Source organism: Bombus huntii, chromosome 14, assembly GCF_024542735.1.
Source record: "Bombus huntii isolate Logan2020A chromosome 14, iyBomHunt1.1, whole genome shotgun sequence".
NCBI classification, from domain to species: domain Eukaryota; kingdom Metazoa; phylum Arthropoda; class Insecta; order Hymenoptera; family Apidae; genus Bombus; species Bombus huntii.
Window position 1 is genome coordinate 4,566,181 of NC_066251.1, and position 24,008 is coordinate 4,590,188.

Sequence of the window (24,008 nt, forward strand, 5' to 3'; positions counted from 1 at the left end):
CTTCTTGCCCCTCGTGTTACAATGTCTCATCGCTGGACCATCTTTTAGAGTCTCCTTCGAACGAGGGAAGTGCTTTCCTTCGCCCTCCTATCCATCTCGGTTCCTACCTCTCTGGACTCTCCGCGACTTCTCTTCACCACGTTGTTCCACGTTCACGTTACCCACCACCTTGCATTTACGTGCGCTCTTCAGAGCGCCGTTTACGCCACAGATGACTTAACCATCGGCGAGCGTGTGTGCAGCGCGTCGATGCAGTCGCCACGATAGTTTACCGCTTCCGTCGTTTCCTCTCCAACGACGTTCTCCAACAAACGCCGTTTCTATAAATTTACCTCAGAATACGATTATTTATGTCATCTTCTGGCGACGAATTTACTTATTGAAGTAAGTCATTTGAGAATTGAGAATGCGATATCAATCGTGTACTCTATGAGCTGGTAATTCTAATGTGCAATAGAATCAAGAAAAGAGGAGCGCGATTCGAGATATATCAAATTGTCGTTTTCAATGATTCAATGATGATCTTAAATGTCTATTATGAGGAGAGTTCATTTTCGTTAATTTCTTGATTGCGGACAACTCGCTCGCGGACTAAAATTTCTTGAAAACAGGTCTTTAAATATTTATATATCGTTCATGAAGGTAAAAGCGTTATAAATGCGATCGAAAAGTTTGCGAGATATCAAGTCGCTGTCAGTGCATGTAGTTTCGTTATCTTGATCTTTATCATGTAGTCAACGATGACAAGATATTACGAGGGATTCGAAGATCCCTCGCTCTGTAAGCAATTGTTCCACGTTTATATACGACTACCATTCCCTGGATGTACAAACGAAGCTTAATTGATTATCCGCGACCCGCTGGCCCTCGGCTCGCCAGCCTTCGATTACGGTCCGCATCGAAATTTCAGCGAACACGCGTTACGTAGAATGCCACGGACGGGCTTTAAACAATTACAAGCAATTTACGACTGGAACAATTACCGCCGACATCCGTGAACCACGTCTGCCGTGCTGCACCTGTTCGACAATCATTTACGACGGATGGTTTAACAGGCACGATGATACGCGCGGTCATTAATTCGTATCAAATACAATTTAATTAACAGATCCCCGACTTATCCCGTGCATCCTTCTGTTGCATTAATATACCGAACATCCGCCGAAAATTGTCCCGGTTACGTACAGTTAGTGCGCGATAAGCATTAATTGAACAACTCCGTGCCACTTTACTGTTCTTTACGATCATGTTACGTAGCTCGTGTAGTACGCACGTTTCAAATATCGATCCTCGACACGACGTAAAATTCTATTAATCCAGATAAGAGTTTCCAATCGATGCACGATTTTACTCGTTGTCAAAGTGTATAAGTAGCTAGACTGGCGAGAAAAATGAAAATCGTGTTCCACATCGTATATCTGTCCGCTTTCCAAGAAAATCTCATTAACTTCGTGTTACGGTGATTAACAAATCAGACCCGCGAAGGATTTAATCATCGTGCACATACGGAGGAGAAGGAGGAGGAAAAAATTCTATTCGATCGGCGGGGTTGCACGTTCGTCGACCGGGATAAAAATGCACCGTATTAAGCGGCCAATTATGCGAATCTGGCTCATCTCGGCGAACGAACGGCTGTGTAACGCATGTCTGGAAGGTAGATAAGGTACCCTCGTAGAGGTTCTCGTACACCTACGTGGGCTGGCAGTCAAGCCGAGCCAGCCGACCAGGCAAATAACAAATAAAGCATAAACGGGAGCTACAATAAATAACTGGTGCACCGCGTTCTCTGCATATACTCGGAGCCACGGACCCTTCGGGGCCTTATTTCTCTTTCTTTCTTTCTCCATAGTCGTTTCTCCCTACCATCGTTCCTCGACGTTCCACCACCCCCACCAATGGGCCCCCCTTTAAGGACCATATATATGTCATAACGCAGTCGCCAAGAGAGCAGCCAGGCTTTGAGAAAAATCGTTCCTGACTTATGCGGTTGCCGTGAAAACGGATTTAGGGGACCACTCTCGCTTCCTTTTATTTGAAGAGCTGCATTTTTAAGGAATTACACCAGTCCCAAAAGCTGCTCGCTCCGGAAGAATGTAGTTCTGGGATGAAATGTGAATGACTAGTCGGATTTTCGGTAATCTTCTCCTTTCTGACATGCAAGTTTATTTATAGATTGGTTTATACGTATACGGTGACAAATAATTCATAAATTATTTAGTGTTTGAAAGGAATGTTTCACATGTAAGATGAGTTGACGTAGAATTGTATTGACGGCGGTAATTTGATGTTAGTTTAGTATAGGTAGACGTGCAAGGAACATGCGAAGCTTAAGTTTCATTTTTTAAACAGTATCACATATTTTTTAGATATGCTGTATTAGAATCTTGTATTCTAAAAGTACGTATACGTTCCCAAGTATTGGGTAAACCGAAAGCTGACGTATACGTTCTCTGTAGTATAGAATTATGTTTATCCTTAACGAAAAAATTGAAGTGACCAAGGAAATACCATTTTTCTATTAATAAAAGCTATTTCGTACTATATATATACCAAAAAATGCTGCCGGTTTTTGTGCAATGTTTCTGCAACTTGTCATTCCTGTAAAACGATATTAAATTATGTATACCAAAATAATGAATGTTATTTTAACATTAAAATGTCCAAGAAGTGTTGTATAAAAAGTATAACAGGTACAGCAATTTATATGATAATATATTACACTATTTGTGCCAAAAAATAATTAGTACAGAAAATATTCTAATTTCAATATTACAAAATGAAAGATTAATATACAAGACGGTCAAGAAATGATTGCTCAAGCAGCTCGATATTTAACAGGGACACCCTCGAACATGGAAGCGAATTTCATGTTTGATTAAAAACATCTCCGAGAAATATCTACGGGCGCCAGCCATTACTCGAAAAAGGGGGTTGAAATTCAGCGAATTAACGGTTAAGTAAATATTTGACAAGTAGATACCGGCGATTTCTTGTCGCTGGTTTCCTTCTCGCCTGGCTCTCTCGCGCCGGCCCCTCTCCGCATAATTGGTTACAGATGCATTATTCTTCGGCTCGGCTCGTTTCGCAGCCCATGCATAAACATTAAACTCTTACGACATGGGCGTCGTTCCTCTATTTTTTTTTATTCTCCTTCTCTTTTTTCCAACCCTTTTTTCTCTCCCTTTTACCTCGGCCCTCGGACCGATTGTGTTTCTAATTTCGCTAACACTCGTGAACCGTCTGGGACTGATTGAAATTCCTTGCGACTGTTTGAGGAGGACCGCGTTCGAGATCTTTGACTCGGTTGGCCCCGAGGTGGATGCGGCGCGATAAAAAATAATTAAAGACCCTTTTGATCTCGCCAGCCATAGGAGATCGTAAATTCAAATGCACTTGGTATATCGCAAAACGTACACAGCCTCTGTGTTCAACAAATTTATAATTCACCTATAATTTTATTTAAATCTTCGTACTCTCTTAGAACGCGAGCATACAGAGCGGTAAGCGGCAAAGCAAGTGATGGCACAACCAATGCCAATGCTCCGCATGCCAATATTGTTACTAACCGCTTATCTGTATGTTCACAGCCTTGGTCGCAAAAAAAGACGAAGTGGGGCGAATTAATGAAACTCTCGCCGAAAATCTCAGACGTGTTTCGTTCATTGTCAACGAAGTAAAAAGAATTCGGAGAAGGGACAAACTAAGCGAGGGTAGAACAGCGAATTTCACTGTGGAAGCGAAACAATGCGGTCGAGTTAGATGCATAGTCGGTCCCCTGGGAAAAAACTGCTCGAAAGCCAGGCAGATTGGAAATTTTATTATTTATATTTGAAATTTATTATCGCCCTGACTGGCCTGGTCGGTCCCCTTCTCGTTCACCGGTATTCTTTCCGCGGCGTCCGTGTTCCCTCCCCTCGTCAGCCGCTTCTCGCGCCGTCTCGTCGCCGGCCTAATTTATCGTTCCTCAACTTTTTATTAATTTCTTACTGCTCGCGGAATCGCGATCGCATTAAAAGGAACGTCCACGGCCGCTGAACGGTCACCGAAATGCATCGGTACACAAACGGAATGCCGTCCCTAATTTTTCGCTCTTCTCCATCCTCCCCCGTGTCCTCTTTCCTCTCCTCGTTCTCCTGTGCCGCGACCGCGAGGATCCTCCTCGTTCCGTTCTTTCAGCGCGCGGTGTCCGCTGATCCCCTTACTAGCTTTTGGCCCATCGATGCTATCGGGCATACCGACAAAAGAAACACATTTTTCCGCAAAATGCCGCACTGGTGGCGCTCCACCCACCCCCTCTTTCACTTCTCGTAAAAACGGATCCGGTTGGAAATTCCGCGCGCGGATCATCCCGCTATTTCATTCGACTATGTCCGCCCGTTGGGACTTTCTGGAATACAGCCGAATCAAATTAAATCCGCGGCATAGGTTGCACAGTTCTCCATGGATAGCTGAAATCGTGGATAATAGTTACGCATCTATGATGAAATTTAATTCTTGATCAGCCATTAACGAGAATAAGTAATGATGATGTATACGAGCCTCTTATTTGTCTAATCAGTTAATTGGATAAACCAGAAACTAAAGAAGATGGATGAAATTATACGCATGTAAGGTAATCAGCATCGATCAAAGCTCGCTAACATTTTAAGAATTTCAAAAAGCGAAGAGTTAATCACTTGGACCACTTGACCGGCTCGCAAGCTATATATTATCGATAGAATTAGATTCTTTTATTATAAAAATATAACAGAATACTATTAAAAATAACACGACGTTATATTGAAATCGTATAACGAGTTTCCACTGGCTGAGGCTAAAAAAACTCGATCGGAGATACCGGTTTCAAGGTTCGCGACAGCTCGAAATTAGAAGGATCGATTAGTTAATCGACTGCGCGGTGAGATAAAGTCGTGTATTCTTGGCGGCTGAAAAATCGCGAAACGTCGGCCAGGAAAAAACGAGGACGGGCAAAACCGAAACGAAGCATGATGTGGATGAAACGGGGCAGAGGGGCGTGTTGCACATGATCTGAAATACGCTTGATCGTAGAAGGGGGTTAGAAGAAGGCGTGAAGGGGGCGAAGTATCGTTTGATCGAGCAACGATGGATTCCTGAGTTTCGAGGACGGCATGCGATTGCCAATCGTTTGTTTCCCGATACAAAGGCGATCGGGGCCAATCAAGCGGCCAACTAACATTGCGGTGCACTTGCTTTCGCAATTCCCTTTTCGAACTCGCCACTTTTATTGCCAGATATCTTAGCCTCTGTTACTCTCAACCCCCGCTCGCCTCCCTGGTCTGCTCTCGCGTTAATTATAGCGAGGGAACGGAGAAGCAAAGAAATAAAACTATTAGGTTGCTCAGAAAGCTTGTATAGCGTTCAATAGTTAATGTATCCTACGTCAGGATAGGTTTTGATAGAATTCTTCAATTGGTAGAATTGGAAGAAATTTATCATGAACACACTGCGGGTTTTTATGCAGATTTATGCTTTTGAGAGTATACAATTGATTTTTTTGACAGCGAAGGTACTTGATAGAAAATTGTTTCACTTACCAAATATTATAGAAAACATTATACTTCAGATATTTTATATAATCTTTTTTCATATTGTGTGCATTATGTGTGATCTTGTATCTTCAAATGCATAAAAATTCGCAGTGCCCAATCATGAGTTTCTCTGTTAAGTATTTAATTATTAAGTTTGGAAGCAATATCGTTTCTCGTTCGAAAGACAGACCAGTTTCGATTGGTTAAAAAGGTTTCGGTTCTCAATAAGACGACATTTGTTGGAACGTTAAACTGCCGGACGACGGCAACGCAGTGGTTAGCGCCTTAGGGTACGAACGTTCGGGACCCGGATTCGAATCCCGGCGCCCGTATTTTCCGAAATCTGATTTTTCGGACGTATAGCGTGCCACTTCTCCTGAAGGGTGGCAAGGATGTGATGGTCGTCAGTCAACTAGGCGCCTCTGTGTTTTGACTGCCAATTTGGCACATATCATGGCGGTAGCCCTCATGGCTATTAAATATTCCTATTTTCTGGTGTGGAGAACCACCGAATGAAAATGCCATCCGTAAAAAGAAGAAGAAGATGGGTCCCCCCGCTTTCCCTTTTGTATGCTTTAAGGGATTTTTATCAGCTGATTAGTTGATTGTGTTGGAACGTTCAACTATAACGCAGTCTTGCTTTTATCAAATTTTTCAGAGCTGAAGAAATTAGAATAGTTGTAAGACTTGAAAACTTGCATTAACTACTTAGAGGAATTCGTATTGAGAAAGACAAATGATTCTTTGAAGAAGTGAAGAACAGCTTGATTAGTAGGAAGACATCAAAAGAGACTATGTATTATTCAATAAAATATTGATTTTGTGAATCCTCTTCCATATCACTTCGATTTTTACATTCGTTTCTTTTGTCTATACATTTCTTCAAATAATTGTCTTAAAGTCAGTCCTTATCATAGTATCATACAAATGGTATGTCGCTCTATCATGTTTGGCATAACTCCGCTTTTCTTCTCTCGAATGGTGCACTAGAATTCTACATAATGGCGATTCTCTTCTTGTTTTAAACTCTCGTAAGTTGTCTTTAAATTTTTCTTACAAATTTTCCAAACAGCACAACATCTTTCTTATCTTCGCTACTTTTCTTCCTCAAGTTATCCTCGAGCGAACGAAAGACCATCAAATGAGGGGAATTTCACGTTGCTGCGATAAACATGATAGTCCGCCGGCTCGATAATCGACTGTATCGAGAAGAAACATCGAATCCGTCTTAACGGGGAGCGAACCACCGTGCGCGGCTGAAAATTATTCACGATTATTCACTCTGCGGATGCCTAGGAATTGGCGCGAGATTTCCATTCGTAATCGATCGACAGACGTATCATTACGTTCGCGTTTCTCCTTTTACAGCGCGTTTTCAACGGCCGCGGTCGAGCCAGAGGAGCCGTTTAATTACATACTTAAATATTTATACGCGCGGGAATATAAATCGAATCGATTCATAAAAGGCGAGCCAGCATGCTCTCGAACGTGGCCCAGGGAAACAAGACCATCGTCGAAGGACCGCGATCCTTTGGATGGTTGCTCGTGCGCAAAAAAGGGGCGAAAACGAAAGAGATAGACAAGAGAGGAACGAGAAGACCAGAGATACCCTATGGTCCAACTATATCCTTCTCTTGCTTCCTGGCATCTCCCTTCTTCTTCCGTTTGGCTGCTCTATTAATTAGCTCGCGGCAGCTCGCTCTCCACTCTGTTAATTTACTCGAGAGGGGGAGGGGGCGCATTTTATTTTTCGTACGGGCCTGAGAGTCGTCGATCCTCCGCGTCGGTTGGCTCCTCAATCCGGCTCTATTAATTAGCCGGGGCCCTTTTTTCCCCGCGGCCAGGCCCCGTAAGACCCGTCGAATCCCGTCAGGAAAAAGGGAACGCCGGACAACGAGAAAAAGAACGCGCGCGCGGCCAGCGTCCGTCTCGGATTCCAGAATCACCGGAAAGGGAGAAGAAATATTCCGGTTTCGAGCAAAACGATCCTCCTCTCTCTCTGCCCCGACCCTGTTCGCGAATCCCTCAGCGTTTTCGTTGGAACTCCAACGATCCCAGGTCGATTGTTATGCAGGCGGTTTCGTAACGCGTGGGATCCTGCTTGGACGTCCATTTCCAAGATCCACAAATGATATAATTGTATGACTAAGTAGGTCTGATATTAAATAATCATTTACCAGAACAATTTATTGGGGGGCAAATATGTCCATATCAATTTATTTAGTATACTGGTACTTGAAATTATTCTTATATTCTGCTTATGAAACTGTATGATAGTTTAATGTTCCTTGCGTACATGAAAAGTGTAACTATACCATAATTTTCGAAAAATGATAACATTACGGTGTACTCCATAATATTGTGCCAATATGTTCTTAATACGATGGAAAAATCATTTAACAATGGTCTAGTATTCGTTGATATCATAGATATAATGTAAAAGTATTTATCTGCTAGTAAATGCTATCGAAGACACTACAGTAGAATTCTGTTTATATGGACTTTTGAAAGAACAGATAGTTTATGTAATTGGAGATCGTACACTGAAAGTGATCCTCCCACTGTTTATGATTTTTCTTCTTATACTAGGAATTCACACGCAAACAAGTAGATTCAGCCTCTAAAAGTCCATCTAATCGGACAGTACAGTTTCGTTCAAATAAATGTCATTTATATTGGAGCTTTCCCTTTGTACTGTGAAATTTTTTTACCGGGAATCGCTCTGCATTTCGCAAAGAAAATATCATCCCTTTGAATTCTTTCTGTTTAAAGAGCGATTTTTTTGTTATAGTGGGAAGTAGAAATCGAGGTTAGATACACCAAGCAGTTTTGAACCGATATGGGTGGATTCGTACAAAGGGGCGATTTGTCAAACACTTTAACAGCTGCCGTACGCCGACAGCATTATGGAGAGGAGTGTATTATCGATTTTCACGAAGTAATTCAGACGCCATGCTCGTCCAGCCACGCGGAAAGCGCTTAATCCGAAACCCTTCGAACAGTTTTGCACACGTTAAACCGCATAAAACGTGAAGTCTCGGGGTACACCTACGGGTTCTGGGATTTCAATTTGCAATTTTCAAGCAGAATTCTACATTCGTTCAATTAGCACATTAAAAAACACAAAACGAAGGCATATTAAATACACCGCTCGTAATTTTGTTTAATCATTTCCTCAATCTTCTACTCTGATTTCATGGTTTGTCTTCGTTTTCGTTGTATCTCTTTAATGAACCGAGCAGATGAATCGCGTGTCCGTATGAAGACAGCCAGTAGCCATGAGTCCATCGTCATGGATGAGCTTGGAACTGGAATCGAGAGAAGAAAATTACACGGTGTGTCGATCGAATCTTTCAATGCATGATTCTTCTGCAAATAGAACTCGTACAGATTCTTTTCCAAACTCACATTCCATTTCTTCTTTTTCCATACATTTTCCCATCTATATTGTTTACGTGTATTTTCAAACGAGAAGAAGGGGATTGTTTCTTTCAAAATCGACCCAGTCGGTTTTCTTCGTTTTCGTTGGAAAAAGCGTAGCCAGAAATATACGGAATATCCGCGAGCTGTCGGCCGGCATCCGGTTGACTATTTCGAGAATATAATCGCGAAACGGGAGGAAAAGGGGTCGGAAGATCGCGAGCCGCTCTTGGAAGAAAAGGGGCAAACTCCGTTGAGAAAGTGTTTTTCTGCGTTTTACTGGATTACTCGGTATACCTTCGTTCTTTATCCACTGTACCAGAGCCAGTAATGGGCCATTTCGTTCATTTTAAGCACGCGATGACAGGCCAGCTACCAAGAAACAATCTCGTGTACCATATATGAACCACGTACTTGAAATTCATGATTCTTTTCTGATTACTATGCTTGCTATGGACACATTTTTATTCACTGAACTATTCTTCTTCTGAACTACACACTTGATATGGAAGATTTTTATCCATCAAATGAAATTCTTCGTAATCGAAATTTAGAATGAATTTAAAGGGATGTATCTTTATGAAGTTGGTAATTTATTGAAGTGTATGTATTGTTTCTTTGTTATTTATTAGTTACCTTCATGATCGTTTTCTTAAGGGACTCGTTCTTTTGTTCATGAATTGTTTGAAGCAATTTCTGCACGTTTCTAATGCATTCAACGTATCGAAGATTGGAATATATCATAGATGAAACGATGGTCTATGACTAATAAATAGATATATCAGACGTGATTCAGAATTCTATTCAAGCTCTAGAATCTCTTGTTTGCTCTGAATAGATACATAAACTCTGTCATCATCTATTTAAAAAATAATGCCTTTGCTATTAATTAACTTAGAATTTTTCTCTTTCTAATTGCTCCAATAGAAAATCATTTCCAATCTCAACTGTTCAACGGACTATCAAAAATCTGTTTCAACATCTTCCTTTACACCATCGATCATATAAAAATCTCTTTGATCTGCTATCAATTACCAATTCTTATCTCGAGCAGTTCATTTCCTCTCCCTCTCCAAATCACATTCCGCAATGGAATCACGTTGATGGCGAGGATTCACGCAAGAAGAAACGGGAAACATCCGTAATTAAAAGATACAGATCTTAACAGTATACGGATTAATAATTCATCGCGTTATTAGTATCCATTACGCTCGAGTTTTCCTTCTCTAAGTGGTGGCCGTTCGATCGAACAACGAAAACAACTACGTTCTCTCGATGGTCGTTCCATCAAAGAACGAAAAAACCACGTTCTCTCGACGATCGCATACCTTCGTTGTCCATAACTTGGCCGAATTTCCGGCCGGTGGTACGATGATTCGGGGAAGTAACCCCGTAAATCAATTTCCTCGCCGGTCGAGAAAATCACAGAGAGCGAGAGAGCGTGGCGTCGCGTCGTGTCGTTAATAAATCGAGCTTTCTTCCCGGCTTTATCCCGCGTCGTTCCTCTCGGTTCGCCATAAGTCGCTTAAAGCCGTTGCTCTTCGGCGCTTTAGTAATTCGAGTTAGCTGTTGAAGCTGGCCCTCCGCCGCCTCTTCCTCTCTCGCTTGCACGGCCGCCGACTCGTCCCGTCCTCCTCTGCCCGCCTTCTCTGTTATTTCGCGCTTGGCGAAAAGCGAGAAAAAAGAAGAGAACGTCGCACCGTCGGTGGAAACGACCGAGCAAGAGGACCGAGACCAAGACCACGAACCGCGCCGATTGTTTTAGCCCTAGGCCAAGAACTAAAACGGCCGGAGAACTCCGGAGGGTCAGGGCCGTGACAGAGGGGTCTTGCAGGGGGCACGGGAAACAACCGCAGTCGAATCGTTCGACACATCGTTCTCCCCGAGGAAATTTCGATTTCAGGGAATATTATCCGCAGCAACTTGGAATTAAATTATAATAGGAATTCCATTTCTCTGAACTTGTCCGGAGGCGAAGGTTCTTGCAGCTGGAGTTCGTATAATAGTGATTCATCGGATTTCTTTATCATTGTTATTTTTTAGTCATGCAATAGGAAGTCAAATAAATGGATTCCGTTCGAACAGAATTTAGCTGAATGGATATTAATTAATGTTTCGTTACGAATGACGAAATATATCAATAACTGTATCAAAATGAGTTTTCGATCTTCGAAATGAAAAGATTCTTCCAGCTTATAATCAGAATTCCTTTTTTACTGCAATACATTGCATAATCGAGGTTTACCGCATTCTTCATTAGCCCTCCTGCTTCAAAATAAACTCTCAATCTTCGAATTGGAAAGAATTTATCATGTTAACGACTGAAAGTCGATCATCCAGAAAGTAGATCTGATTTTCTTGCGATATATTACGTGATTGAGGGTTGTATCACCCTGTGTTATTCGCAGTATTCCTGGAGTATCAAATTCGTATAACGAATTGGAGTCCATTTAATGGAAGTTCATCAATTTTTCTCACTATATACGTATATTATTTATCATTCGTATAATATGAGTTTACGTTCAAATAAGTGAATTCAACATCTACACAAATAATACGATATCATCTTTTTTAAACTTATAAAGTTTATACGAGAAAATGACCATCACAACAACTACAGAGATTTTAATTAGAATTTCGTTCCAACAAATGAGATTCTGCTACGAGCTCCTTTCGAATTAATGAAACTAGTGCGTATCTGTGAAATTGGCCAGAAGATAGGAAGAAGAGTAACGCGTGAAAATAGTGCAAATCGTGTAGGTGTTAGTGAGTCATTCGCAAAGTCGCGTGAGATGATTCTTTTATTAGCTCGTTGGTTTGATATTGCGCAAGTAGTTCAGGTGTTTCGTTTAGGGAAAATTCCGTTTGCAAAATCGATGGTTACGCTACTGTCAGCACTCAACAAGGTTTTGCAAGAGGTTCGCGAAGAATCGATCCTCTGTTTTCCCTTCGCGCTTTTTCCCCTCCATCCGTTGATGGTTTCACTGCTTCTTTCTTCTTCTTCTTCTCTATACGAGGCGGAGACAAGAGAGCGACCACGTGCCAAATCATTCGAGTGGAATCGGAGAAATTTAAAAAATATTCTAAATTTAATTACCCCGACGCCGACCCTCGGTCTTTCGAAATCGTCCGGGCTGCCAATGGCTGGTTGAAAAATAGCCGATCGACGAACCGAACGGACAAGGCACTCTGGCGGGGTAGCATTTGTATCGTTGAAAAAAAGGGAAAGAAGAAAGAAACGCCTCGAATCTCTGAACCCTATCGTCAACGAATTGTCGCATCTAAGGGAAAGATGTTCGGAATTATTTATGTTTTCAACAATTAGAAGGAATATTTTTAATTTGAGCAGAAATATCAGACAACGTTGTTAGATTTCCTGTCAAATCTACATATATATGAAGCACTAGTCAAAGGAAATGATTCATTAAGCAGAAAAGAGTTAAGAAGATTTAGGTCTAAAGCGAAATGTCTTGAATCGTTTAAATGTTTAACATTGCAGAGGAACATTCTGAGAGTAAAAAGATTTAATAATACTATTAGAATTCTTATAATGCATAGAACTCACAAGTTGAAGGAATTGAAATCACTTAAGAAAGTCTGATTGTCATCGAATTGTCCATTGAAAGAAAATAGCTTTCAGGAGCTTTTAAGACTCCAACAATTAAGAGAAACATTTTCAATAAGAACAGAAATATTTTATTGTTATATATACATGTTGTTAAATTACCACGTATGAAGCACAAGTGAAAGGTTGAAGAGGGAATAATATTTAGATTCTATTGTCATCGAGTTATCGTTCGAGTGATTTTGACTTGTAACAATCAGACGGAATATTTTATAGCAGGAGCAGAAACATTCGAATGCAATGAATGGAGTGCAAGTCGAAGGAAACGACTTATTATGAATTAAAGAGTTAAGAAGATCGAGTTAAAAAGCGAGAAGAAAGAAGACCGAGTCCGAGCAATGAAGAGGTCAACGAGAGCCCCAATTTCAATTTCGCTTTCCCACGCTTGCCCGTCGTTGGATCAATTCCCCGACTCCATATTTCACTTAATAACTCCACGATCAAAGAGCTCACGAATCAAACTCCTATCAAAATCAATCGGAATATTTACCATCATTTTGCAAGAAACGAAAATTCGTCGTAGGGGCACGTACTTGAATACGTCGCAAGAAACACATACTTGGCCAAATTCTTCGAGTACTCGCTCTTTATTCGCACTTTAAAATTCGTTAGACATTCGCTGCGCTCTTTGAAAATTCTCTCTTACCACTGTTCACCCTCGAGAACCCTCGACCGCCCTTTCTATATATCTACGCTCGCAGCCACCCTTCATCCACATTGATGCACGAATATTCTCTATATCTTCGCTATTCAGGCATCATAGTTACACTTTGCTCTTGAAATCTCTATAGATTCTAAAGTAATTCCTTCAGATTAAAATCTAATTTCCGAAAAATAGTTCAGCCGCTTCTTTTTTTGCGTCTATTCATTCGCAAATGGGTCTTCTGCAGGATGCAGCTGATATTATATTGGTGAAATTGTTATGTCGCTGATATTTATACAAATTCATATTTTTCTGAAAATAATTCACCGTCTAGTCGTAAATAACTACACAAAAACTACTAATTAGATACTAAATTAAATTTCTCTTGCTTAAGTTTCGAGTAGTTATTAATTTCGTCCTAGATATTAGCAGCGTTATAAATTTTGTTATTAATTGACAAGATGAAAGGAAAGAGTTCTGCGATGTAAATAATTGATTCATTGGTCGTTGAAAGAGGTGAGGCTCTTTAAAGGGTTAAAAATATGAGGTTTTTCCGGAAGAAGGTGATCAGAGGAAGGGTAGATCCAGTCTGTCGTGGCTCGGAACGGAGACAGAAACGCCACCGGGCATCGATAGAGCGTGGCGGTGCACTTAATAATAGTCCTCGCTCGTTACGCACTCGTCGAACTGCCTTGTTAAGGCTAACAGCCACTCGCTCTCGGGGAATATTCGAAAGTTATCGGACACGCGATCTCGTAAATCAATGCGCGTTATGGGACTTTGTGGAACTTTGGAGCACACGCTCTAATAATTTGTCATGAATCTTCGTTTCAAGCCAGCAGCAATATAATCGAACGGACGAAGTTATTTTCAACGCGGTGAAACTAAATTCCTTCACCAGGAAGGACGTGTTTCTTTAAAGATAATTTCGCAATTCCATCGTGACGGTTGCTTAGCCAATCTGGAACTCGTTTGGTCCGCTGCGTTAACTAATTCCCCCAATTATCTTAAGTAATTCTATTAGTCCGACAACTCGGATGTTGCCCCTGACTTCCCTGTTTCGCGTGTCGTCGCTGAGATTGTGCGATTTAATCAAAGATATAATGGTTTCTTAAAGTTTTCTTGGAAAACGAGGGCTCTGAAATCCTGGCCCTTCATCTGTGAATCGCCAATATGTATCTTTGGTAGGACCTAGAAGATATAATTAGAATTTTATAATATAAATATTGCTAGCGTTTATTAATTTTGATATAACTACATTATCGTATGGAATAAAAACAAATTATACGTTTTATTAAAAATATCTTTTCACACGGAGACAGCAGGTAAAATATGATATCTTCGTATACAAGGGAGATTATGTTTAGCAATATTATGGGAAAGGATTGTGTCTCAAGAAACTGCTCTTAAAACCTAGAACAGCAATACAAATAAAAAAAAAACAAACGTATTCATTCGCAGTCTCTTCCCCCAATTATCCCAAAGCTGATTAATCATTTACGTCATCACCCCTGGAAAATTGACTCGGTTCAACGCTATCGTGTTTCCGTAAATAGCGTTCAATCGATCGCTCGATATTTCACCGCGGATACTATTTTATTACCGATCCATTTCGTCACCCCTTTCCTATTGCCGCTTTGGGAAATTTGTTGAGTGAAAAATCGGGGTGATGGCGAACGATCGGGCATCGGATTTCGTGTTTTGACAGCGGATCGTCGATCCGTGGCTATTTTCTTTCCTCGTCTTTATCCTTTTTTTTACGTGGTTCCTAGGCCGAGTTTTTCGAAAGTCGAGCAAATGGGGTGCGCGAGGAGACAAGGCACCCTCCTCTGGCTATTTGAATTTGTAGAAAGGGTTCGATTCTGTTTATTTTTGGCAGCTAAAGTGGGGGACAGGGTGTGCGTGTATATGTGCTAAGGGGTAGGAGGATACGCTCACACGTGAATGGCCGATATTACGCGCGCGCTCTCTTCACCCTTCGTGAAAAGTTTACGCGCGTCCCACGTAAGAGTCGGATTGGGGCGGCGGCGTAGAAACCGGGGGTGAATTCGGGGGTCGCGGCGATAAGTAGTACGCGTGTTTTCGCTCGAACTCAATTTACCCTCGCAACGCTGGAAACACCGGCAAAAGGGTGGCCTTTCCTTTGAAACGAAAAATCTTTATCCTTTGCCAGGATTTTTAAACGCCAGGGGCGCGTGACGGACCCCTTCGAATATCGCGCTAATAGGTACGCGTAGTTTGATAGATGTACTCTCCCTTTCTTTTTACAATGTATAATATAAACCATGGCTCTTTCTTGTAAATTACTGAATTTTAAATGTAAGAAATACGAGTCTTGAGTTAATTAAATACTTGAAGATCTGAAGCTATTCGTTTCTTTCAACAACTTCGATATTTTCTAGTGACGATATATCGTATAAATTTCATTTTTAGTAATCAGCGAGTGCGTGACCAACTTTAGAGATTTATGCAAGAGTTTTCTGAAGATAATTAAGTGTAACATAGGCAAAAATTTGTCTCACTTATCAAATATTGTAACGAGCATTGTACTTTGCATATTTTACATATTCTTGGATATTACGTTTAGCCATGCACACTCGTGCACTTGTTGGACGACCGTGTAGCATTGATTGCCTGCACAGGGATTAAACTGAAAGTCCTCGATGTTTCATAATTCATACACAGTCCAGTGCACTTGAATCAGCGTTAAGAAGTATTTCCATATCGCAGTTGCGTGTGTGTGCTTTGAAGAAAAAAACCAACTCGAGTCGACCGGACCGCTCGGTCAATAATTTCGGAAATCATTGTTCTCCAATATTCCACGGAGAGGTTTCCCCTCGTTAAATTTAACGCGGCCGCCATAAGTAACAGTAGAGCGAGAAAGAGGGGAAGGGGTTGGTCGACCCACGACTCCGTGAAAAGAAGGGGGCACCGCGTAGAAAAGAGTACGGAAAGAGGGGTGGTCGGTTGACACTAAGTAGTATGTCCGTAACAGTGGCCCGAAAAATCCATACGTCCGAGGGCAGGCAGGCTAGATTAAAATGAAAAAAGAAAGGAGAAGGAGAGATGGAGGAAAAAAATTCCGCGCCTCGCCGGAGGGGTAAAACGATACCAGCTATACGCGACATTAATGAATGTGCCTTTAGAAACGGCCACGCCGAGGGAGGAAGAGAGAACCAGGGAGAGAAAAAAAGAGAGAGCCGCGTAGCACGTGGCTCGATTGCTTTAACGACCGTTTGTACGCGCGCGCGTTCGTTCACGCACGCTGCGCCTCACGAAAGCCTCACGAGTCGCTTAATAATCGCCGTTGATGAATAATCTCGTTTTCGGAGCATCGACGATTGTTACGCGAATTTCAACACCTCGACGAAAGGGAAGAATTTCGTCGAACGAGGTAATGAGTCCCTTACGCTCTGATTCTTGGAAATCACGCGCCTCTGTTCATACCGTGAACAGATTGGAGGATACGAGGATGAATTTTGACACGCAGACGTTGGATAACTTTGTTTTCTGAGCGCAAGCGATCGTTGCACGAATTCTAACGCCTTGTAAAATTTTGTAGAATGGAGCAATAAGTATAGTCTCTGACTGCGCCTTAATCGTTGCAAGTTACGAGCTTCTGTTCGTACTGTGAATTGATTGGAGGACGAAGAGAGGGATTCCGACAAGCTGGCGAACAAGTAATTCCATTTTCAGAGCATTAATGATTGTTACATGCATATAAATAACTATTACTACTACGTCCTACTAACTACTATTACTTTGAACGACGAATGAAACATCTGAAAGCGGATGTGCATACACTCGTAAGAATCTATATGCATATTTGGTTGCTTCGACGTATTGAGTTCATCAGAATGACAGTTCGCCAGAACACTCATCCACTGTAATCATAGTCTAATTCTAGAAAATCATGCGCTTCTGTTCGTATCCACATATATGAGCAGATCAGATGATAGATAGAGGAATTTTGACAGGCGGCTGATTTATTTCTAACCAATCAAGCTTTCAAGTTGCCTCTGAAGAAAATATATATGATATTCGAGGATGAACGCACACGATTTACGTAGCCTGTAAGATTGGCGAATCCACGGATATCAGAACGCCCAGATCTATAAATACTGTCTATAAATCTCGCGGTACAGCTCGCTAGTAATAATTAGGAGGAACGAGTAGACAAAGGCGGGAATAATTCTATCGGCAGAACATGAAGGGAAGCTCGTAAATTGCCGGTTGGAAAGGGAGCGTGTCCAAGAATCTCGCCAGTCCTCTGGAAGCTGCTGTCTCTTCCCTAAAGTAGGAATCGCGTTAATTATAATGGCAGCGTGTAACCGCCGTTTATTCTGGTCGCGAACGAAATTTGATTTCCAACAACGAAGAAGATTCGAAAGCAGGAGAAGAAGAAAGGACGAGCTGGTACGGCATGAAAGAAGGTGCTAAACGGATAGCACCGAGAGAAACGGGACAGCAGAATGGCGACCATAACGTAATTTTGACAGAAATAACGCCGCCGTGCTCGCTAAGAGACAATAAGTCCGCGACACTCTCTCGCAGGGGATCTTAGAATAGTTTAGTGTCCGCTGGTCTCTTCCTCTCACTGTATTCTCCATCTCTATCCTCTGTTCCACCTTCGTCCGAGACTTTCCCGTTTCGTCTGCTTGCTTTGCGTGACCCTCTTGGCGCCACGATTTTCATGGTTGCGACCGGATTGATGATTGCGCTGTATACAGACGCTGCGCCATTTTAGTTGCACCCTTTCCGGGTCAACTTTTCGGTAAACCATGGTTTGCGTACTTTCGTGGAAACTTTTAGACAACTTCGTATATTTTCTTTTCTCTCCTTTTTAGAGCTAAGCATTTTTTATACCCTTTTGACGCTTACTCAGAAGAAGGTTATTTCTATTGATAATTTTGATGGGATCAACTGTTCTTTGGTTTCTCCTGAGGAAACTTTTGAAGAACTTCGAAAGATTTCTACTTTCTTCCCTTTAGAACGAGATAGCTCGAACTCGTTTACTACTTATCCAGTAGAAGAGAATTTTTATTGATAATTACGATGGTAACAACTTTTTATTAAATTGTTGTTTGGTAGCGTTCGAGGAAACTTTTGGTGAGCTTCGAAAGTTTTCTTCTTCTTTTTTCTTGGGGTTGAATAACATATTGTACCCTTTTGAGACAGTGAAAACGGGAAGAATCTTCCTATCGATAATTTTGAAAATAAAAGGTCACTTTCCAAGAATCGATGGAAGTTTCCTACACAGATCGATGGAAGATTAACGTGATCCTTTCTCGAAGTTTCAGAAATATTGGCGTGCAACGTCAAAATATTCCCATCGATCACGTTTCCGCACCACTCCTCCCCAGAGGTCCGTGAAATCGACGCAGCATCTCTATTCTAGCTCATTAAATCGCATCTGGCTGGTTACTCCTTTAACGGAGCCGTTTTTCCGGAAACAATGTTGTGACGAGGGCCGTCGAAAAAGGGGTAAAGAAGCCGTGAGGGGGGTTGCCCGTTGGGATTTTTTTTTTGTCGGTATTTAGGACCTCTCGAGAGAGAAAAAGGAAGGAAAAGGTTCAATGGACCCTTCGCGGCTGCCGCGTAGAACGGACTACGACGCAGCGGGCACTTGACGCATTATCCAAACACGCGATTTTGTAGGTTATGTTAATACGCGCCCCTCCCCTTCTTTCTTTATAGAAACGTTCCACAAATTAAAATTACAAATTTGTTAAGCAATGTTTATCATTAAGAAAAAGAAAATGTTCGAATATTCTATAGTTTATATTATATGTTCTATACAAAATATTCCTTTTATTACAAAAATGTCTGCTCTCTTTTACAAATGCAAAGTTCATTTATAGATAATTTGGTAAAAATTGAGTCTAACATCTATCTTTCTCACTATACTTATAACTTAAAACTACAACTAATGAGAGCTTGTGAGTAATACGAAAGAAGTGAGTATCGACCGCGAAGATAATCATGATAATTGGTGATGAATTAAATAAAAATGAAATTTGCTTGGCTGTGAGAATAAAACTTATGTCATAATATTTGAAAAATTGTTTATTTCCGTAACATATAAGCCTGTTTGAAAGTATGTCGTGTAGATTTGGTTGGAGATCGTGCTCGGGTCGAGGATTTTCAGCTCACCAGATCACGGGACGCGTATAAAGGGTTATTCAGCGCGCGGATTAAATGATAAAAAAAGGAGGAGAGAGCCTGCGCGCTGAAATACGGGGCCTTCTTTTCAGGATTGGGCTTTTTGAAAATTTTAAACTCCCCGATCAGGGCCCGGGGTTTTTCATCCACAGCCGGATCGACCTCTCCCCTCCAGCCTATACGAGTTTCAAGAACTACGAATAAAAGGGTTCAGCCTTTGAAAGCTGCTGGATATTCGTGCAAAGGGGTAGAAAAAGAGGGATCCCGATTGCGCGTGTCGTTCCGTGAATTTCTCATATTTTTTAAGATTTGACCCTTAAGTCCCGTCACGTTTCTCGTATTCTTCATTTCGTTGCGCACTGTTGTCAGCATTTTTGTCCCACTGTATGGGCGGCACTGCCACTCCCTTCCGTCTTAAACTTGAAACAGTTTTTAATCGCTTCGACACTAGTTTCCAACGCAACTTTTATACCGAGAATTGACGAAATATGGCTTTTCTATCTATGCATATTCATATTGTTATCAACATAATCATAAAAATGATCCTTAAACGTTTTTTAAGAATAAACGAAAGACAGTAATGGAGATTATTCAATGTTCAATTAGAAATTTTAGTTCCCATCTAATATTAATGTTCACGAAATAATTCTTAATACTTGTTCGATTATTCAACAAATTCGACCATCGTATACCATGATAAAGAGATTTGTGAGATCAATGGCCTACTTTATTGATATTTTAATACTCAAATACTCAATTGTTTGATCAAATTTAGGATCGAATATACATCATTGTATCTTTTAACAAGATCCAAGGCCAGGTTCCGTTCGATGCCTAGCAGCCGTTTTGGCACGCTTCCTGCGACGCGGTACGCATAATTAGGCATCAACAAAATGTCTAACATTCCCGGATATTAAAGAAGAATCATGGACACTCTTGGTAGCACTCGCCATACTATGCGTTTATTCTTAATTAATAGCAACTCGATAAGAGGAGCCTTGACCCCCAACGTTCGTATGTTTGCAACTTTCTCACACGTAATGAGTTACATCGTGGATGTTGGCTGTAAATTCGCGCGAATAAGAATTTCCTCGACGGCTAGTAGTCAGAAGGTGCTCTAACGAGCTACACAAAACACGCAGCTGTGTTACATAATTACTGCACCGGAGGATAGATTAACAGTCCAAACCGAATGTTACGCAACAATATGCATCAACGTTCCCGGTTCAGCTAAACTGGATAATTAATTTAAGCATCCAGAGCGAAATGTAAATTTCGTAATTTGAGCACGTGCTGTCTTCGGCCTAACCCCGTTAAAGAAGGATATGCTCATCTTATTCGCGAGAAAATCGCAGTATGGTGCCATTTTTAGAATCCTAATTCTGTAATCACAGTTTCACGAATTCTTCATTTAATTTGTTAAATGTGAAGACCATGGTAGAATTTTAATATACCATAATTGGGAGCGAAAACCATTATTCGGACCAATAAATGTCTCAAAAAATGTCTGTGTGTCAAAATATCCCTTAAATCTAGTTGACGAAGTTATTTTAATACTATTATCACTAATATTTTGATAATTTTGAGGAGGATGAACATATTTAATTCCGAAATCAAATACAAAGGCAACTTTGTTACTTATCGCATTCTTCTTCCGCAATCTTCTTATGGGATAAATTTTCTGGACTTCAATTCCGTAATCGTAGTTTCATGCGTTGCTGATTTCATTCACGAAAAAACGAGATCGATCCAGAAGCTTCGTGCATTTGAGAGAACGTAATATGAAAGTATGGGAAGTATGTATAATGGTTCGCCTCTCCCTCGCAACCTTTACCATTTCGTCTCTTTTCTCGTTGTTCCTTTTTCTTTCGTTTCCCTGCCACACGGGGAACCCTTCTTCTCTTTCGCGTACACACGTGCGCATAAAACTTCGCTGGTACCTATCCCCACCAAAGGGTCCGATGGGGGGAACCCCTAAGAGAAATATTCGACAATTTTTAAACTCGTTTCTGAACGCATTCAAACGTGCACAGTCGACAAGTAGGAATTTCTTGGAATCAACCAAGCCTTTGGTAGGGCACGCCGAACGTGGACCATGGTTTCCGGCTAACAGAGGTGGGGTCTTTGCCATATATTCTCCTGGTGGTTATACATATATTTCGCGGCTATTCGCGAAATTCTTGGGAAGAGCGTGTTATTGTCACTTAAACCGTATGAACACGACAAACATCCTGGAAACTTCTAACGCGTCATGACGAGACTGCTATGGAACCAGAGAACCTTGTTAGAGATTCAGAAGTACGTTGGTCTTGTAGACATGATGTAGCATAGTGATTAGTACATTTTTAGATAGACTATAACACATTCATATTTGTTGAAAAATTCTAACAAATTTTAATTTCTTTGGTACATTACCAAATAGTGAAGAGTATTTTAAATTAAATATCAAAAGATGTCCTAAGGTCTGTGGACTTACGTTACTTTGGAGGTAGTCAGATAAAACTACAATGACGTGTTGCAATCATAAATCGCTGATAGTTCGATTCAGAATAAAATGTAGCGAATCTTGTCTCGAAAATGAAATTCAAAATAATAGGAAGAAAAATCGTCAAGTTTTCGAAATCAAAATACCCAATTAAAAAGAATTGGCAAGTATATTTGATGTACAAAGTAACTCCGTGCTTTCAGTATTCCTAATAATGGCAGTCCGCATTGTTCCAAGTTACAGTTCGCAAGTTCTCAATATGAATTACACGAGGCCATATTGCATCCCTATATCGATAATATTTTTTGAAATTCATTGAAAATTCGGCAAAACATTATAGTATCCCATAAGGACCTGTAATTAATTAACTAGAATAAGTCAATCATAAACAAGCTGTTGCAAATTGATAATTTAATGACTTGAAGTTGTAGGACCTGCAACGAAACTCGTTTTTATTTCACTTCTGTTCATTTGGTTTTGAAAGGCTATGCTATAACTCATATCTGAGATACTACAGTATCATTACCAAAGGTTTTTTAAAAGTCGTGGACATATTTATGATTTCTTAAACGTTACGGTTGATCGTTTAAATATTAATCATGTCACCGTTAATTGCTGCTGACATTTAATGAAAGACAAATTTCTTTTCTGTAATATCCATCAATTTCTTCGTGTAATTACACTTTAAACGTCTACATCAATGACAAACTCTACTTCTTACTAACCACATTAGACTGTCGCAGATAGGGTCGGTAAATCAAGCGCGCACAGTGAAGCTCTTCAGTGAACTCAGTGAACTACAGAACGCTTCTTTACCAACCATCCGATTCTTTATTAACAGCAGACGATACCACTCGAATCTGCTATCGAAAAATTCAAGAATTAACTTGCCAGTTCAAACTGAAATTCCCTATATATAAAAGAAAAAGTTCCGTACATTCGATCCTGCTGATCATCATCCCGTAAATCCTCAGCCCGAGAGTAATCCTCACCTCGTCTCTTTGGTTTCTGATTTCAGCATTGTTGAGACAAAGCATGTCTCCGGTTGCGGACACCTTGATCGGTAGCTCGAAAAGCTCTGTGTCACAACCGATAATCGATTACTCCCGATACGTGAGGCGGTACACGTCGGGTCAAGAATGCGGTAGCTCGTATTGTAAGGAGCTCGGTTGCCGAGAGCATTTTCACTGTCTGGACTGCAGTGGTAGGGTCTTTGTGAAAAAGGAGGAAATGATCAGGCATTTCAAGTGGCACAAAAAGAGGGACGAATCTTTGCAGCACGGGTTCATGAGGTATTCGCCGACGGATGATTGCTCGGAGAGGCATCCGGGTCGTGCTTGCCCCCACAATAGAAAACAGACACACTACCACTGTATCCATGAAAATTGCGATAAGGTTTACATATCGACATCGGACGTGCAGATGCACGCCAACTACCATCGCAAGGACTCGGCTATCATACAAGAAGGTTTCCAGAGATTTCGCGCTACCGAGAGCTGTGCTACCGATCACTGTCCCTTCGTTGGCCAGCGGACCACGCACTTCCATTGTCGCCGACCAGGTTGCCGGTTCACCTTCAAGAACAAGGCTGACATGGGTAAAGAACTACTCGCAGTTCTCCCTTAAAATTAGAAATTATAGTCCTCTCTTTCCTAGATTATTCGTTGTGTTTACCGTGACAATATTAGCGATTTCTGTTTGCTTGCCGATATCTCTATACAGTTAACCGTTTAGGTTGATCGAAAAGTTTTGTCGCCAGATTTTGCTGATACATGTATGTATTACAACTTCGTTCCGAGGGTTCCAGAGTTCCTAGGTAATTAAAGTGTACAGTGACCTACTTTCTAACTCGTGAATTGTTTCATGCTTTAAATGAGACCGAGGGGAGAATATATCAACAAGAAAAATAACAAATTCTACAACAACGAAGTAAATGAATTATCAGTAAATGAATTAACAATAGATATTATATTAAACGATTGATAGACATTTCAACTAAAACAATTCATTTCTATCCTTTCAAAGATCAAAAACGACAGAACTTTCCGATCTACCTAATACCTAATGCACCTAATACACCTAGTACCAATCTAGCCCAAGGTCCTTAACTGGTTTATTTAATAA

At 41.0% G+C, this 24,008-nt stretch overlaps 1 protein-coding gene across 8 annotated transcripts in view; it reads left to right on the forward strand.

Annotated features, from left to right (window-relative positions):
* LOC126873368 (uncharacterized) overlaps nt 1–24,008 on the forward strand; it is a 164,609-nt gene that overhangs the window by 131,375 nt on the left and 9,226 nt on the right. For 7 of the 8 annotated variants that reach the window (XM_050634158.1, XM_050634161.1, XM_050634163.1 and 4 more), the window contains one exon: nt 22,903–23,481. The exons of the other annotated variant lie outside the window; for it this stretch is intronic. In XM_050634158.1, coding sequence (XP_050490115.1) covers nt 22,903–23,481 — 579 coding nt within the window. The remainder of the gene's footprint in view (nt 1–22,902; nt 23,482–24,008) is intronic. 8 annotated transcript variants of the gene reach the window in all.